The sequence below is a fragment of the Lepidochelys kempii genome, chromosome 1 (assembly GCF_965140265.1).
Source record: "Lepidochelys kempii isolate rLepKem1 chromosome 1, rLepKem1.hap2, whole genome shotgun sequence".
Taxonomy (NCBI): Eukaryota; Metazoa; Chordata; order Testudines; family Cheloniidae; genus Lepidochelys; species Lepidochelys kempii.
Window position 1 is genome coordinate 265,190,517 of NC_133256.1, and position 18,512 is coordinate 265,209,028.

General features: G+C 38.6%; 1 protein-coding gene across 12 annotated transcripts in view; it reads left to right on the forward strand.

The window, feature by feature from the left end:
* ANKS1B (ankyrin repeat and sterile alpha motif domain containing 1B) overlaps nt 1-18,512 on the forward strand; it is a 746,995-nt gene that overhangs the window by 170,110 nt on the left and 558,373 nt on the right. For 11 of the 12 annotated variants that reach the window (XM_073327431.1, XM_073327436.1, XM_073327427.1 and 8 more), the window contains one exon: nt 2,272-2,444. In XM_073327431.1, coding sequence (XP_073183532.1) covers nt 2,272-2,444 — 173 coding nt within the window. Of the gene's footprint in view, nt 1-2,271; nt 2,445-12,045; nt 12,496-18,512 lie in introns of those variants that run through there. The other variant, XM_073327433.1, reaches the window with a different exon arrangement.

Sequence of the window (18,512 nt, forward strand, 5' to 3'; positions counted from 1 at the left end):
CGACCCATCACTCTCACAAATCTTGGGAGACAGGCCAGTCCTTGCCTACAGACAGCCCCCCGACCCGAAGCAAATACTCACCAGCAACCACACACCACACAACAGAACCACTAACCCTGGAACCTATCCTTGCAACAAAGCCCATTGCCAACCGTGTCCACATATCTATTCAGGGGACACCATCATAGGGCCTAATCACATCCGCCACACTATCAGAGGCTCGTTCACCTGCACATCTACCATTGTGATGTATGCCATCATATGCCTACAATGCCCCTCTGCCATGTACATTGGTCAAGCTGGACAGTCTCTATGTAAAAGAATAAATGGGCACAAATCAGATGTCAAGAATTATAACATTCATAAACCAGTCAGAGAACACTTCAATCTCTCTGGTCACTTGATTACAGACCTAAAGGTCGCAATATTACAACAAAAAGACTTCAGAAACAGACTCCAACGAGAGACTGCTGAATTGGAATTAATTTGCAAACTGGATACAATTAACTTAGGCTTGAGTAGAGACTGGGAGTGGATGTGTCATTACACAAAGTAAAACTATTTCCCCATGTTTATTCCCTCCCCACCCCCCACTGCTCCTCAGACGTTCCTGTTAACTGCTGGCAATGGCCCACCTTGATTATCACTACAAAAGGTTTCCTTCCCCCCCGCTCTCCTGCTGGTAATAGCTCATCTTAAGTGATCACTCTCCTTACAGTGTGTATGATAACACCCATTTTTTCATGTTCTGTGTGTATATAAATCTCCTCACTGTATTTTCCACTGAATGCATCCGATGAAGTGAGCTGTAGCTCGCGAAAGCTTATGCTCAAATAAATTGGTTAGTCTCTAAGGTGCCACAAGTCCTCCTTTTCTTTTTGCGAATACAGACTAACATGGCTGCTACTCTGAAACCTATCAAGGAGATTGTGTCTCAGGCAGGCACAATCTGTCTGAGGCTTCTTAAAGCACACAGACATTGTACAAGCTGCTCCATTCATTAGGAGGGATTAGATTGCTCTTCCTCAGTACACTGGCACCACTCTGTGGACTGGTGAGAAGGTGGAGAGGTCCCTCTTTTTCAGCATCTTACTCCCCAGGGTGGAGCAGAATGGAGCAGTCCTTGTACTAGCTAGAGCAGAGGTGGTGTTTGCTTATTGGGGGTTCTAAGCAGGAATATTTTTTGGGTCGCCACACAACACATACTAAAAAAGCAAATGGGGGTCACCTTGAACTGCTTGGGGCCCTAAGCAATTGCTTAGTCTGCTTATGCATAGCTCTAGCTCTTATCTAGAGCATAGGGAGTGAAGGGCCTTCTACTGAAGGAAACCTGTGCACACTTGGGCAAATGAAGGAGACTTCTTGTATGGCCCCTTACCATGGTCACTTACAATGTGGTCCTTCCTGTTGAAGGAAATGGTTTTGTACATACAGTGCAAAAGACATTTGTTTAGGGCCAGATTCTGATACTATTACTCATGCTGAATAGCACCTTACCCTGGAAGAGGTCCTACTGATTTCAATGGACTATTTTCAGAATAAAGTACTACTCAATATGAGTAAGAGTATTAGAATCTGGCTGGCCCTAATTAATTCATGGTCCCCATGGCCTTATCATCTGAGGACCTTGCATCACTAAAGGCAGCCATTAAAAAAGGAATAACATCTTCAAAGTAAAGAATTTAATAACCCTTAATCCTGCATTACCCTGAAACTCACCAAACTTGGATTTTTGTTAGACTGCTATAGGGAGCAGATTCTAGTATTATTTGTTTTTCAAAACATCTTGTCACAAATCCCAGAGAGTTTGATCCCTGGGACAGACAGATGGAATCTTATAGAACCTAGCCAACACCTTAATTGCCCAAAGATATAAACAGGTAGCCAATGCAAAGCATTCTGTGTGGTTATAGTGGGTTCTCCATTCTAGAGATGAATGCTGGTGTTCTTCACTAGCTGCAGTTTTTCAGGCTTAGAGGACAGAGAGAAGGTGGAGTCATGGCCAATGCCCCATCCACAGTGGCACACAGTGTACAAGAGAAAGCAGAGGATATAGAATGCCTCTCAGTGCTCCTCTTGGAGCATTACACTATCCTTTATTCAGGGTTGTGCGTCAGAGTCAAGATGTAGACTATAAGGCATGCAATGGAAGGAATAGTCTTAGTACCATTATATCTACCCCAAGATTCAAAAGTTTTGCATTACTTTTTAGCAACAAAAATCCCCCTTAAATTCTAATTATTCTGACTAATTATATCTATTTTTTAAAAGGTGAAGCTGTGACTGGAGAGTTATCAAAGCTCTTAGATGAAATCAAACTGTGCCAAGAAAAAGAATATTCTTTTGAAGATCTGTGTCATACAATATCCGACCACTATCTGGACAATTTTAGTAAGATATCAGAAGAAGAATTTATGAGCAATGGAATCCAAACTAAACTTATAGTAAGTAAGATGGCATATCAAATTAACTTTTTCAATTATATTTTACATTACTTATTGTACATTCAAGAATTAAAGAAAGGAAGTAATATAAAGAAGACTGATATAAGAAATCTAAGTATCTGTAAAAGTATACACTGTGTGTGTCTTACAAATATGGGACCAAATTATGAATCCCTTACTGGTGAGCAGTTACTCACACAATGACTTCAATTGGTGAGAAACTGCTCGCCAATGTGAGTAGAGGATTTATAGTCTAGCTCATAAGGCTGCATTCTGCAAATAGTTACAACAGAGCATAGAGCTTTCTATTGTCTATTTCTATTGAAGTCAGTGGGACTACTTAAGTTTTCAACTATTATACCTAGTACTAAGTGCTCACAGGACCATGCACAAAGTACGGTACTCAGTCCTGTAAGATGCTGAGCATATTCAACTCCATCCTCATACAGCATTAAAAATATATGGGTATGCAAAGGGATTAATAGCATTAAAGGAATAGGATCTGGTACTGTAACTCTTTATGGACATTAGTAGCCATTGACGTCAATGATTTTAGATAGGAATTTGACTTAAATAGGACTATTCCTGTGAATAAAGATTTCCAGGATTAGTTTCTTTTTGTACAGTAACAAGATTGCTTCCTTAAACCTGATTCTTCCACAATTATTTATGTTGAATTGTACCCTACTTGCTGAGTAAAATCAGTGGGACTACTCATGGAATAAGGTGGCTGAATTGGGCCATTTGTGTTCTTAAAGGAAACAAAGTCAGCTGCACCTTCAGATAATACAGTTCTAAAAGAACAGAACACTATATAGATACAAGGAAAACATAGGCAATTGAATCATCTTATGTGCTATTGTCTGTGTTATAGTATAGGGTCTCAGGGCCAGATTTATAAAGGTATTTAGATGCCTCAAGATGCAGATAGACACACACACACAAAAGTGCCTAAGCAGGTCAGGCATCTAACTCCCTCACTGAAGTCAATGTGAGTTATGTGCCTACTATCCTGTTTAGGCACTTAATAGATCTCTTTAGGCATCTTAAAACCTTTGCAAATCTGGCCTTCAGTTACCATCTTTGGTATATAATATAATCAATATAATCCTCTAATCTAAAATGGAAAATCTTGCAGAACTATACACAGTTAAAGGGAAAGGTAGTAGGAAATACTGATATACTTTAAAGTCTGTTCTTTACATGCAACAGACAAAAACAATGGTAAATTAGATAAATATATTTACTGAAAGTTCATCTAATCAAGATAATTTGTGTATTAAATTAGTAATAAAATTTGATCTTTAAAAAAATTGCGCTAGTTCATCACTAACAATTGTGGGAGAAATCCTACAGCCTTTTTCCAATCTTCACTCAGGCAAAATTATTGTTGAAGTCAATGGGAATGTTATTTGAGTAAGGACTAAGGACTGTGTGGTTTGCAGGCCCACTATGAAAATGTATGTTTTAAAAAGATAGTATAATATAAGAATTTTAACAGCTATGGTAAATACAAAGGTAAATACAAACAAAATATACTGAAACAGATTTTCTTTCACTCTACTAGGCAGTGGTATCCCTTTGATGGGGTAATTTGATAAACAATATCATACCTTGGAGGCAGGAGGCTTTGGAGGAGGTAGGGGCTGTTCTATCGTACTGCCCTGCTTCAGTTTCCTGTGGGAAGAAGTCTCTTTACCCTAATGGGCTGCTATCCTCTCTGCAGCTGACAGCTCCATTTCAGATTCATAAAAACATAAGAATGGCCATACTGGGTCTGACCAATGGTCCATCTAGCCCCGTTTCCTGACTTCCAACAGTTGCAAGTGCCAGATGCTTCAGAGGAAATGAATAAAACAGGGCAGTTGTCAGCTGATCCATCCCCTGTTGTCCATTCCCAGCTCCTGGCAGTCAGAGGTTTCGGGACACTCAGATTATGAGGTTATGTTCCTGACCATCTTGGCTAATAGCCATTGGTAGACCTAGCCTCCATAGACCTACCCAATCCTTTTTTGAGCCCAGTTATACTTTTGGCTTTCACAACATCCCCTGCAATGACTTCCACAGGTTGACCTTGCATTGTGTGAAGAGGTACTTCCTTATGTTTGTTTTAAACCTGCTGCCTATTAATTTCATTGGGTGACCCTGGTTCTTGTGTTATATGAAGGAGTAAATAAATTTTCCTATTCACTTTCTCCACACTATTAATGATTGTATAGACCATTATCATCTTACCCCTTAGTTCTCTCTTTTCTAAAATGAACAGTCCTAATCTTTGTAATTTCTCCTCATCTGAAAGTGTTCCGTACCCATAATCAATTTTGTTGCCCTTCTCTGTATTTTTCCAATTCTAATATATATTCTTTAAGATGGGGTGGCCAGAACTGCACACAGTATTCAAAGTGTGGGCATACAATGGATTTATATAGTGGCACTATGATATTTTCTGTCCTATTATCTATCCCTTTCCTAATGGTTCCTAACACTCTGTTAGCTTTTTTGACTGCTGCTGTACATTGAGCAGATGCTTCCAGGAAACTATCCACAATGACTCCAATATTTCTTTCTTGACTGGTAACAGCTAATTTAGACCCTATCATTTTGTATGCATAGTTGCGATTATGTTTTCCAATGTGAGTTACTTTGCATTTACCAACGCTGAATTTTATCTGCCATGTCGTTGCTTAGTCACTCCGTTTTGTGAGATCCCTTTGTAACTCTTTACAGTCAGCTTTGAACATAACTATCCTGAATAATTTAGCATAATCTGCAAATGTTGCCATCTCACTGTTAGCCCTCTTTTCCAGATCATTTATGAATATGTTTGAATGGCACAGGTCCCAGTATAGGTTCTTGGGGACCTTCTATTTACCACTTTCCAATGTGGAAATCGACCACTTATTTCTACCCTTGGTTTCCTGGTTTTTAACCAGTTACTGATCCATGAGAAGACCTTCCCTCTTATCCAATGACTGCTTACTTTGCTTAAGAACCTTTGGCGTAGGACGTTGTCAAAAACTTTCTGAAAGTCCAAGTACATTATATCAACTGGATCGCCCTTGTGCACATGCTTGCTGAGGTCCTCAACAAATTTTAATAATTGGTGAGGCATGATTTCCCCTTACAAAAGACATATTGATTCTACCCCTACAAATCATATTCATCTATGTTTCTGATCATTCTATTCTTTACTATAGTTTAAATTTGCCTGGAACTGAAATTAGGCTTACTCACCTCTAATTGCCAGGTAATTGTACGTCATAAGGTGTCTTTAGTCCACTCAGTCTCTCCCTGGCTGCCAATCAGTCTGGGAGCACTTTGTCCCCAGTGTTCATAGATTCATGGATTCAAAGGTTAGAAGGGACCATTGTGATCATCTTGTCTGACCTCCAGTATAACACAGGCCGGAGAACTTCCCCCAAATAATTTCTAGAGCAGATCTTCTAGAAAATCATCCAATCTTTATTTAAAAATTGTCAGTAATGGAGACTCTAACCATTAAAAACGTATGCCTTATTTCTTGTCTGAATTTTTCTAGCTTCAGCTTCCAGGCATTGGATCATGTTATACCTTTCGCTGCTAGATTGAAGTGCCCATTATTTAATATTTGTTGCCCATGTAGGTACTTACAGACTGTAATCAAGTCACTCCTTGCCCTTTGTTATGCTAAATAGATTGAGCTTTTTGAGTCTGTGAGTATAAGGCACGTTTTCTAATCCTTTAATCATCCTTGTGGCTCTTCTCTGAACCCTCTCCAATTTATCAGCATCCTTCCTGAATTGTGGGCACCAGTATTCCAGCAGCAGTCACACCAGTCCCAAATACAGAGGTAAAATAACCTCTTTATTTCTACTTGATGATCGGATTAGCCCTTGTGGCCACAGCATCACAGTGGAAGCTCATGTTCAGCTGATTGTCCACCATGACTCTTTTTCAGAGTCACCTCTTCCGAGGATAGAATCCCCCATCCTGTAAGTATGGCCTACATTCTTTGTTCCTAGATGCATACATTTAACCATTTCAAAATGCATATTGTTTGCTTGCTCCCAGTTTACCAAGTGATCCAGATTGCTTTGAATCAGTGACCTGCTCTCTTTATTATTTACCACCCACCCAATTTTTGTGTCAGTTACAAACTTTATCAGTTGATTTTATGTTTTCTTCCAGGTCATTGATAAAAACATTAAATAGCATAGGACCAAGAACTGATCCCTGTGGGATGCCACTGGAAACAACCACCCTCAATGACGATTCCCTGTTTACAACTACATTTTGAGATCTGTCAGTTAGTCAGTTTTTAATCCATGTAATGTGTGCAATGTTAATTTTATATCGTTCTAGCTTTTTTAACAAAATGTCATGCTGTACAAAGTGGAATGCCTTAGAGAAGTCTATGTATATTACATCACCACTGTTATCTTTATCAACTAAATTTGTACTATTATCAAAAAAAGATATCAAGTTAGTTATATAGGATAAGTCCCCAATTATTATTCACATTTTTTCTGAGTAAATTCTTCCTCACACCTTATTTGGCTCATAATTGTTTTCAGCTTTGTGAAATTGGCCCTCTTAAAGCACTATACATTATTATAATATATTATAATATAATTATTAATATAATATATAATATATTAATATAATATATTAATATAATATATTATAATATACATTATTCAAATATGATCAAGTCATGATCACTTGTACCTTAATTACCATTAATTTTCTGTGATCATTTCCTCTTTATCTGTTAGAACAAAGTCTAATATAGAATTCCTTTGTGTTCGTTTCAATACTGTTTGAGTTAGAAAGTTGTCATCTATTATGTTTAGAATTTCCAATGATATTTTACTACTGGCAGCATGAGACCTCCAGCATATGTCACTCAAATTTAATTCCCCCATGATCACACAGGTTTTTTCCCTATACGTTGCAGATAGATGTGCAAGGAAGCAGTCACCCTCTTCCCAAGTGAGAACTGGTGTTCTGTAGTATACACCAACTAGTAATCTTCTGCTTTATTTATTAAGACATTGCTCCATAAGCATTCAAGATAATTTTCTTCAGAGCAAAAGTGACTTGGAAACAAGTAATGCCACTTGTCCTTCCCTTTTGCCAACTCAATACTTCCTAATTAGGTTATAATCATTGATTTTAACAGTCCAGTTGTGCAGATCATCCCACCAGGTTTCAGTAATACCAACTAGATAGAATTTATATTCATAAATGAACAATTCCAATTCCTCTTGTTTGGTACCCAGGCTCCTAGAATTGGTGTAAAGGCAATTAAGGAATTTCTTCTCTTCATGTCCTTTGGTTTCTTGATTAATTTTGTTCTTAATTAAAGACTGTATCACAATGCATACACACAAGAAGGCTAAATTAAAGTTGCACCTTAATTCTAGCAATTTCCAACTTAGAGTGCTTGACTTTGCACCCTCAACTTTCTTTTAATGCAGTTTTTTGGATTTAATATTAGTTAAAGTAAGTATTAAAATAATTGATTTGTTAATCTAAATTCATCTACCACAAAAATATCCATAGTACAAGTTGTTGGTCATCAATTCCTTGCTAGCACTCTTCACCTAGTTAACGGCCTTTATCTGAAACCCTGACTGTGGGATGTTGTTCAAATGAGCCGTTCCAGGAGGAATTGCAAAAAAAAATTGTAATTCTGAGGCACTGTTGCCCCTGAGCTCCTGTGTTGCTCAAGGGAGGGGGAATATGTTGAGTTGGCCTGTTGCCAAAAACAGCATACTTCCTTCTCTATGTGCTGTGATGGGTGAAGTCATGGCTGTTCTTACCCTACACTGCTTTCTGCCCATTAGTTCACACTGGGGCATTTCAGCCCTGTTGAGTACACTCTCCCTCCACAACCCTACATAGACTCTTCGTCTAGGTAAGCCCTGGATGGCTGTGCAGCTGAATTAGAAGAGCTTTATACTCCCTTACTGCCCTACGAAGGCACCCAAGTCCATGTCACAGCTGTCAGATAACACAGTGTTTGCATCAGAAGAAATTGCTCAAAGAATAATTGAGATTGACTAAACAACAAGGAATGAAAGGAACCCTGGATTGATGCTTGTTTGAAAATATATAATGGAAATTTGAGTAGAAAAAGACATAGGGCAAATCTTTCACACTATGTGTAGCCTAAGTAAACAGGTTTTGCATGTACAAACATTCCTTTTAGGAGAAAATCAAGGCTATCTTAAGCATGATTGAATAGAGTGGTGTCAATGACAGCCTTTGACAATGAGATTTCCTAGTTTCTGATGTATTTCACTTTCCCTTAGAAACAGTATAATTTAAAAAACCTTTATTTTCCAATAGATGGCAGTCTGGCTCAGTATTTTAAAGAACAAAAGGAGCCATCTTATATAAGAATTTTTCAGCTTATTATTTTTTTCTTTACTGTGTTAAGGTGATAGGTTTTTAAACAGAATTTGCTGGACAAATTGCTTAGAAATAAAAAAATCTTTATTTCTTTTAATGAGAAACTCTATTGATGTAGTAAAAATGAATAGCATAGGTGTATAAGAAGCAAGCTAAAATCTAAGGGACAAATTTAGGGGTGTTAGGTAAGGTAACTTACATGTTAGTAAGTGGATGCTAAAGGAGTTTAAATGAATCCAAGGGAAGCTAAGGATGCCTACTTGTGTTCCAGGGAGACAGAAGAAAGGGATGTAGCAAGAGACCTAATACAGGGATGTAAACACACATGCACACACACACAACACTTTCTTACACCTTCTTCCGTCCCCTCTGTATGCATATTGCTTCAGCTTAGATGCCACTTTCCTTAAACTCTAATATATAGCTTACACCAATGCAAATTTCTGTGCAGGCTTGATATTGCTGCACAAATTTTTAAGCTCCAGAGTCAAAATAGAAATGTGCAGTCTTTATAATAATGGATTTGTTTAGCTATGCTTATGTGAGAGAAAGAGCAGAGAAAAAATACAGATATATATATATATATAGATTGTGCTAATACACACATACAGAGAAGGTGAATTAGCACAATCTATAATGGAAATTTGCAAAGTGGCTGCTTGGAGCTTGATTTAACACAATTCTTTTTATGTTGGAGTCTGATAAGATACCCAATTCAGGAGAACAGTCCTTCAGTCTCTTTTTCTCCTAATGTTCCTCAAACCTCTTTCTAGGGGATTGACACTGCTATTCTTAATGAAGGAAGACAAAAGGTTAATTTATAGTAAATAGAGTTCTCCACAAGCGTTGCTTCAGCAGGTCCACACTCGCCCTCCCTCTTTCCGTATTTCTTCAAGATTTTAATGAAATTCTTTCGAAGGACAAGAACTGAAGGGCATTTGATAAACAGAATTCTCTTCATAGCCTCTGTTTTTAATTTACTTGGACCCATAACAAAAGCACAAACCTATGCCCCAACTGTTTTGAATGGTTCTGTGGCATTATGTGTAAGCTAACACAAGTATATAGATTTGCTGATCTCCTGAGCTAATAGAGTACCTTCTGACAACTCGAGGTCAAGAGAACCTTCCTTTCTCATCTCCTTCTGTCATCTTTCCTATTTTAGAAAAGATCTGAGATCACCTGTTATCTTCCTTTGCCAGTGCAAGATTGTGCCCTATAGTACATTTTCTGGTGCTTTGGTCAGCTGAGTTTTAAATTTCTCAAGCAATGGGGTTTCCTCCTTCTCTGTTGGAGGACGATTTGACACTCTAATTGATCTCACTGTTTACTGAGAAACAGTATACATTCAAATTTCCATTAGTACATGGCATTATCATGAGAAACGTGAAATTGATTAAACAATACAGTTCTGCTGTGTTTTTGATAGCATTCAGAATGGATTTCTATACCCAAAAAATTGTCAGAGAGAAGGACAGTGTTTGCAATGATATTACCAACTGTAACTCCTTTTTATTACTTGGGACAAATTTTATGTACCAAAATTTTATTCCCCCTACGGCAAAAGGACTGCTCAAGAATAATGTATTAGGTTGATCTTTTATTCTTGATCCCAGTTCCCGTTTACCAATAACAGGCATATGCTTCCACAGGCATATGCTGATTATCATTTCTACTCAAAATAAAAATTATGTCCTTCCCTCCCAAACAATGGAAATGTCATATTTAAAATGCTTTCCTCATATGGAAAGGTCTATCCCCTCTCAAAACATAAGACTAGTACTCTTAAAATGAGATTTTTTAGAAGATACCACCTAATTACGATTCATCTAGGAGTCTTGGTTTCTAGTGCACATGATATTCCCCCATAGAGAAGAGTTCTACGTAAATTCATCACAATATAAGTACTTCAGAGCAAAGAACTTGTTTGTCTTTATGGTTGTAAAGCACCATGTACCGTTGGGATGCTTTAGAAATGATTAATAATAGTTTATGTATGCAACCCTATTTGTTTTTATTGCTGTATCCTACAGGGCAGATATTTTTATTAAGTTAATTACTATGGCTCTTGGATCTCTTTTCAAAGAAGATCCTACATTTTCAGAGCCTTTCAATAATGCATATATATGCCATAGAAGACTAAACTCTGCTCTTTGTTACAGCTGTGAAAATCCAGATTATCTCCACTGAAGTTGGTGTAATTATTTTGGAGAGCAGCCTGGCTACTGAGACAAAATGCTGGGTTAAGAATTTGGCCCTGGGCATCATCCTTTGCTAGTTACACTTTCAGCTACCTTACTGTGCTGGGCAAATGGTGTGAGCTCTCACACAACTGATTCCCAGTTGTTCCCATGCACCAATTTAATATAGTCATATTTATCATGTACGATACAACACAACAAACCTCAACCAGCTCGTCACTAATGGGATCAGAGTTAATACAGCACAGGTGTTCTTCAAAGTCTTTTTGACTATCCATTCTTATCCATCCTTCAGCTTCAGATGACTAACCTGTGACTCTTCGAATGGCTTTGCCCATTCAGACATGATTTCTCCGAGACCTTTATTAGAACAAGGAATTCTTAATCAAAAACAACTGCACTCTCAGTAACACACTTCTGTTGAGAATAAGTATTTTAATCCAAAAAATGTGTGAGCTGTTAGGAGGATAATAAAATGGTGACTGCTGCCCACTCACTTATCACATAATTTTTCCCTGCTTCTTTAATTTCTGTTCCCTGCTGCCGTATTTCTTGAACAATAATGCATTTTCTATAAGCTCCATCATTCTGCCACCCACCTATCCATCCTTTCTTTCACAACTTAAAGCAAAGGAAAAATATACATTTTCCAGCTAATTTGCTTTTAAACTGTGTTGAGATTTACAAATGTTTTTATGAGGATAACACTCAGATATTATAGTGATGGTGGATATATAGCTACATTTTTAGGTGTTTTACATGAAATGTTTTGATTTTTTTGCTGGGTAACTGCATTATAAAATATTATAGTTATGTTGACCCTAAATTACTTTTTCTTATATGTACTAAAACTAAACGAGCTTCAGTTTTTTCTTCACACTTAATTGATATTTCTAAAAATATTAGCCCTTGATTTCATTTTTCTTTAGGCCCTGATACCCTTTATTGCTGGTCTCTTTTTTATAGTAAATATTACACTGGTTCCACACATTGAGTCAAATTTTGGCATGATTCATTCAGAGTGAACATTCAGGCCTAGATACAGTGAGATACTTAAGCTCATGCTTAACTTCAGGCACATGAGAAGTCCGATTAACTTCATTGGAACTAGTCATGTACTTCAACAGAGCCCCCTACAAACACTCATTTTCTGCTACATGTGTGGGCACTTACACTGTGCTTACACTTGCTAGCTGTATTTCACCCCTAGGGCTTGGGTGGAGCTGGTTGAGGAGTCTTTGGCAGGAAAGGGGGTGATGTTGCCCTTCCCCCCATGGAGTTTCTTATGGATGAGGTCTTGGAGGAAGCCACCCACTTCTCTGTCATCTGTCTCCCTCATTGGAGAGGAGGTGGAAGTCCCAGTGGTTGCTGATGGAAAGGCCCCCATTTTGGATAGTGGAGTCCTCCAAGCAATCTTCAAGGAGATCAAGGCCCTGGGTCTGACCTCAATGCAGGTAATATTCATATGAAATATTTTGCACAGTTTTGTAACTTCCAGATTATTTTGTCAGATGCATACAACTCCCATTGACTTAACTATCAATTGAAAACACATAGCTGGTGATGTTGTTTGGCCTTTAATGTATTTTTCTGCTTGAACACAGCCATAGAATAGGAATAACACAGTCTTCAAGAGGCAGGAATTTTTGTATCAATGTTTCCAAGGGGTTAAATAAAAGAATATAGAAATACCGGCAACTTGGGTGAGGGGGAGAACAGAGTTAGAGGACAAATGTCTTACAGCTGGATCACTCTTACAGCTCAAACCTCCAGCTCTGAAACCGTAGTTACAACTGAGTATTCAATCATTGTTCCTAATGTGGCATCTGTTGTAAATATAAGTTAATAAGTAGGCATCAGAATTAGGTGATGAAAAATGCTAAAAAAGCTCTAGTACCAAATCAGACATTTTTGCTGACACTGAATTATTCTAATGGATACTGATTTAAAGTCAACATATTAGCCATGCTTCTACAGACTGAAGGTAATTAGGCTAAAATGGAGATAAGATAAGAAGAGAGGCAGTTTACTGTTTGGTTTTAGATCTCAGCTGTGCGGCATGGATTGCCATAGCTCTACTGGGTACACAGTAACAGATAATTTTTTAGCTACAGCGTGGTCAAAGATCAGAATTTCATGCTGACTATTTTGAGGGAAGCAACAGAGAATCAATCTTTATTATAGGTATTTTAACTGAATCTGATAGAGTGAATGCTGGTCTAAGATAAGGAGTTAATGGAGTGCCTTGGAACTAGGTGATTAAATCAGGTCTGCCCACCAACACCTGCCACAATCATCAATCTAAGAGGGTGGGACCACCAGCTGTACTTAATAACTGAGGGAAAGACAGCAAATAAAAGGGAGTAAAGCAGACTTATGGGTAATAGATATTTTATCTTTGGAGAAGGTCTGTCTAGGTAGTGAAGTATATAGTCAATGGCTTTGACTAATATGAGAGAAGGTCCAAACTTTGGACTGTTAATATACAAGGTGAGAAGGAGAGACTGTGGAGGCTGCCCTGAGAGGATGGATGACCTGGATTATGAATTGAGGAAGTGTTTTTATTTTTATTTAGAGTGACTGTAAACTATAATTGAGGGAAATAAAGAGACTGTTTTTGTTGAGTCCAGGGATGCAGAAGTTTGGATAAGTAAAGAGGATTTTCTCCTTCCTTCCTCTTCCCACTGACCTTTGGGTGCTGGTCTGTGCTCTTGGGTGCTGGGAATGGCCAATATTTATTATTAATAATAATTTAAAAAACTCTCATGGAGACAGAAAACCATGCTTACAACTAAAAACACATGTTTAGCAAAGTTATGGCTTCTCTAGTATGTTGGAGAGGGTGCAGATGAGCTTCACGGTAGATGGACATTCCATGCCTACCTTCTGGAGGAGTAATTCTGGGTGCTCAACATCTGAGTCAAATTCTGGCCCAGTTAAATTCAATAGTAGTTTTGCCATTGATTTCAGTAGGGCCAGGACTTCACTCTAAATCTTTTACTGTTATGAATATCTAATACTTATTTCATGTGTTGATAATCAAAGCAGCTGGCTTCTTTAAGGCTTTTATTAGATCTTTGTACCCATTAATTTCTTGTGGTTTTCTTTCTGGCTATTCCATTTTGGGCATCTTGTACAATTTCTCAAGGTTTCCCCCCCCCCTTTTTTTTTTTACATATGCTCTTCTGCTCCTGATAAACCTTTTAGGTTAGGACTATTAGAAATGCTGAAATTCCAGAAGACCATTAGGGTGTAACCTGTTGTTAATATGTTAAACTCAATTAATTTAGGATCCCTTACCTAATGGCTTTACCTGTTACTAATTCTTTTCTGGTGGTGACTGCTATGTATAAGAGAGTCTCCTTGTTTCTATTTTAATCTTTTGTAATTCAAACCTATCCTTTTGTAATTCAAAACATTTTTGGAGGTCTTCTGCTTCACTAAAGATTCTCTCCTCCCCCCCGCCAACAACTGTCTGGATAGTTGGAGTCACCCAAGTGTACTAATTCATTTTATTCTAGCCATCTGGCTAATGTCCATTAGACTCTATTTGTCCTTATTTACTCTTTGATGGGGGCAGTCTAGAAATAATCTGCCTAGAAAATATTTTCCATTTCCTCTGATTTTTTTTATCCATAGCATTTAATTCACACTACCGTGAGCCTGACTTACCTCAATTTCATATTTGTTTTACATAAAGTAAATCACCCCTTTCCTTCCTGTATTATATGGGGAAAGTTTATATTCATCTGCTGTTCATTAGCATGTCATCTGTTTGCCCCACTGTATTTCTGTAATGGCTAAATGATCATATTCTCTCTTTCCCATAATTCCCATTTATCCATTTTATTATGCATATTCCTTGCTGTTATGTTAAAGGAGCCTCTCATTTTATATATACTTTATATTTTTTATTTAGATTAGTTTATATTCTGTGAATTGCTTTCACTTGCCTATGAAGTTAGACTAGTTTGTTGCATTGTTTCTAGTTGTCAGGTGCTGTTACAGTTCTTTGCCACTTACTATAGGGGGCATCTTTAATATTGGTCTTTGGGCTGGGAATGCTTAAAATAACTTATCCCCTTTGCATGTAGTAAACTACAGTTGTTTTAGTAGTGCAGATAACTGGGCACATTGGAGGGCTTGGACTGACACCCATTTTACAGATTAGTGAAAGATGTACAGTCCTCTTAACAATATAAGTGGACCTGCTTGATTGCAAATTCACTCTCCCATGTTCTCTACTCCACACCCTCAATCTTGTTCTTCACTCTTCCTTTGTAGCTAAGCAGTATAGCTTTGGGATCATCAACTGCACTGTTTATGCCTTTATTTCCCATCTAAGCCTCAGAAGTCAAGTCATTAATGAGTTTGCTTAGTTTGTTGCCCACTTCTTATTTAGAAGGATGGAGTGATTGCAGATAAGGATGGGGAGAGAGTTGCACAAAGTTCAACTTCTTATAGGTTCAAATTTCCTGAACTCAAACCTTCAAGCAAACCTGCAGGTATGAGTCAAATTTTAGTTCTGGAGCCAAGTGGCAGAGTGCAATTGGGAGACACCAAGTAAAATTATTTGTTACACTGCATTTGGAGCACAGTATTAGTCACCTTATCTGAATCAAGAAATGAAGTTGGAGAAAGTAGGACTCAGATATGAGAATTTGAAGATGAGATACTATGATTAAAGCACTTAAAGCTGAGTGGTTATGAAAGTTAATCTTGACTGGTCTGAGGTCAGTGGACAGGCTGGAACTAGAAGACTAGAATTGGAGAGTGTTGTTTTATTATGCCAGCAGTGAAGGGAACTTTTTATTATACTCTTCCAGGGAATAAGAAAAGGAGTACTTGTGGCACCTTAGAGACTAACAATTTTATTTGAGCATAAGCTTTTGTGTGCTACAGCTCACTTCATCGGATGCATTCAGTGGAAAATACAGTGGGGAGATTTATATACATAGAGAACATGAAACAATGGGTGTTACCATACACACTGTAACCAGAGTGATCACTTAAGGTGAACTATTACCAGCAGGAGAGCGGGGAACCTTTTGTAGTGATAATCCAGGTGGGCCATTTCCAGCAGTTGACAAGAATGTCTGAGGAACAGTGGGGGGTGGGGGGAGGGATAAACGTGGGGAAATAGTTTTACTTTGTGGAATGACCCATCCACTCCCAGTCTCTATTCATGCCTAAGTTAATTGTATCCAGTTTGCAAATTAATTCCAAAGCAGCAGTCATTCGTTGGAGTCTGTTTTTGAAGTCTTTTTGTTGAAGTATTGCCACTTATAGGTCTGTAATCGAGTGACCAGAGAGATTGAAGTGTTCTCCAGCTGGTTTTTGAATTTTATAATTCTTGATGTCTGATTTGTGTCCATTTATTCTTTTACGTAGAGACTGTCCAGTTTAACCAATGTACATGGCAGAGGGGCATTGCTGGCACATGATGGCATATATCACATTGGTAGATGTGCAGGTGAACGAGCCTCTGATAGTGTGGCTGATGTGATTAGGCCCTATGATGGTGTCCCCTGAATAGATATGTGGACACAATTGGCAACGGGCTTTGTTGCAAGGATAGGTTCCTGGGGTTAGTGGTTCTGTTGTGTGGTGTGTGGTTACTGGTGAGTATTTGCATCAGGTTGGGGGGCTGTCTGTAAGTAAAGATTGGCCTGTCTCCCAAGATCTGTGAGAGGATAGGTTGTAGATCCTTGATGATGCGTTGGAGAGGTTTTAGTTGGGGGCTGAAGGTGATGGCTAGTGGTGTTCTATTATTATCTTTGTTGGGCCTGTCCTGTAGTAGTAACTTCTGGGTACTCTTCTGGCTCTGTCAATCTGTTTCTTCACTTTGGCAGGTGGGTATTGTAGTTGTAAGAACGCTTGATAGAGATCTTGTAGGTGTTTGTCTCTCTCTGAGGGGTTGGGGCAAATGCGGTTGTATCATAGAGCTTGGCTGTAGACAGTGGATCGTGTGGTGTGGTCTGGATGAAAGCTGGAGGCAGGTAGGTAGGAATAGTGGTCAGTAGGTTTCCGGTATAGGGCGGTGTTTATGTGACCCTCACTTATTCGCACTGCAGTGTTCAGGAAGTGGATCTCTAGTGTGGACTGATGCAGGCTGCGGTTGATGGTGGGATGGAAATTGTTGACCTCATGGTGGAATTCCTCAAGGGTTTCTTTTCCATGGGTCCAGATGATGAAGATGTCATCAATGTAGCGCAAGTAGAGTAGGGGCATTAGGGGACGAGAGCTGAGGAAGCGTTGTTCTAAGTCAGCCATAAAAATGTTGGTATAGTGTGGGGCCATGCGGGTACCCATAGCAGTGCTGCTGATTTGAAGGTATACATTGTCCCCAAATGTGAAATAGTTATGGGTGAGGAAAAAGTCACAAAGTTCAGCCATCAGGTTTGCCGTGACATTATCGGGGATACTGTTCCTGACGGCTTGTAGTCCATCTTTGTGTGGAATGTTGGTGTGGAGGGCTTCTACATCCATAGAGGCCAGGATGGTGTTTTCAGGAAGATCACCGATGGACTGTAGTTTCCTCAGGAAGTCAGTGGTGTCTCGAAGATAGCTGGGAGAGCTGGTAGCATAGGGCCTGAGGAGGGAGTCTACATAGCCAGAGAATTCTGCTGTCAGGGTGCCATTGCCTGAGATGATCGGGCGTCCAGGATTTCCAGGTTTATGGATCTTGGGTAGCACATAGAATACCCCAGGTCAGGGTTTCAGGGGTGTGTCTGTGCGGATTTGTTCTTGTGCTTTTTCAGGGAGTTTCTTGGGAATGTTTCTATATTTTTGGAGTGGCATAAGCAAATTGCCACAGTTATAAAAACAAAAGTAAGCGTGCCAAAGCATGCAGAAGGCATTGTTTATTATAGAAATCTAAATTTTTGTGACTAGAAGTAGATTGTCACCTTTGGGGAATAGAGGGCAAGCTAGGTTTTTGTTTTGTTTTTTTGTTAAGGGAGTGCTTTGTTTTTTGTCACAATGCTTAAAGCTTATATATTTCCAATGTAAACATATAGGATAAAAATGACAGATGGTAGCATAACATAATTTTAGATAGCAAGGCCCCGGGGGCTGCTTCTGATCCTACACAACTATATAACAATAGAACTCCTTCATGACCCAAACCCTGCAGAGTTCCCCCAATTCTCTTAATAATCCATGCAAAAATGCTGTTGCTATAGTAACACATGCTGTAGCACTACTTGACTGTCAGAATAACCTCAAAAAATAACAGATTTAGAAAATGAATCTTAAAATGCAAAGTAAACAAACATGCACTCTTAAAAAGCCCCCTTTCTCTTTTCCCCCAAGAAAAACCAACCACTCAAAAAACAAAAACAAAACAACAACAAAAACCCACCTAGGGTTTGATGCTCCAGTATTGTAATGGGTGATACAGTGAGTTTAAACCAAGGGAGTAAAAACTGGTGGAGAGCAATAAATTCTGAATTTAATCTTGGGTCAATGG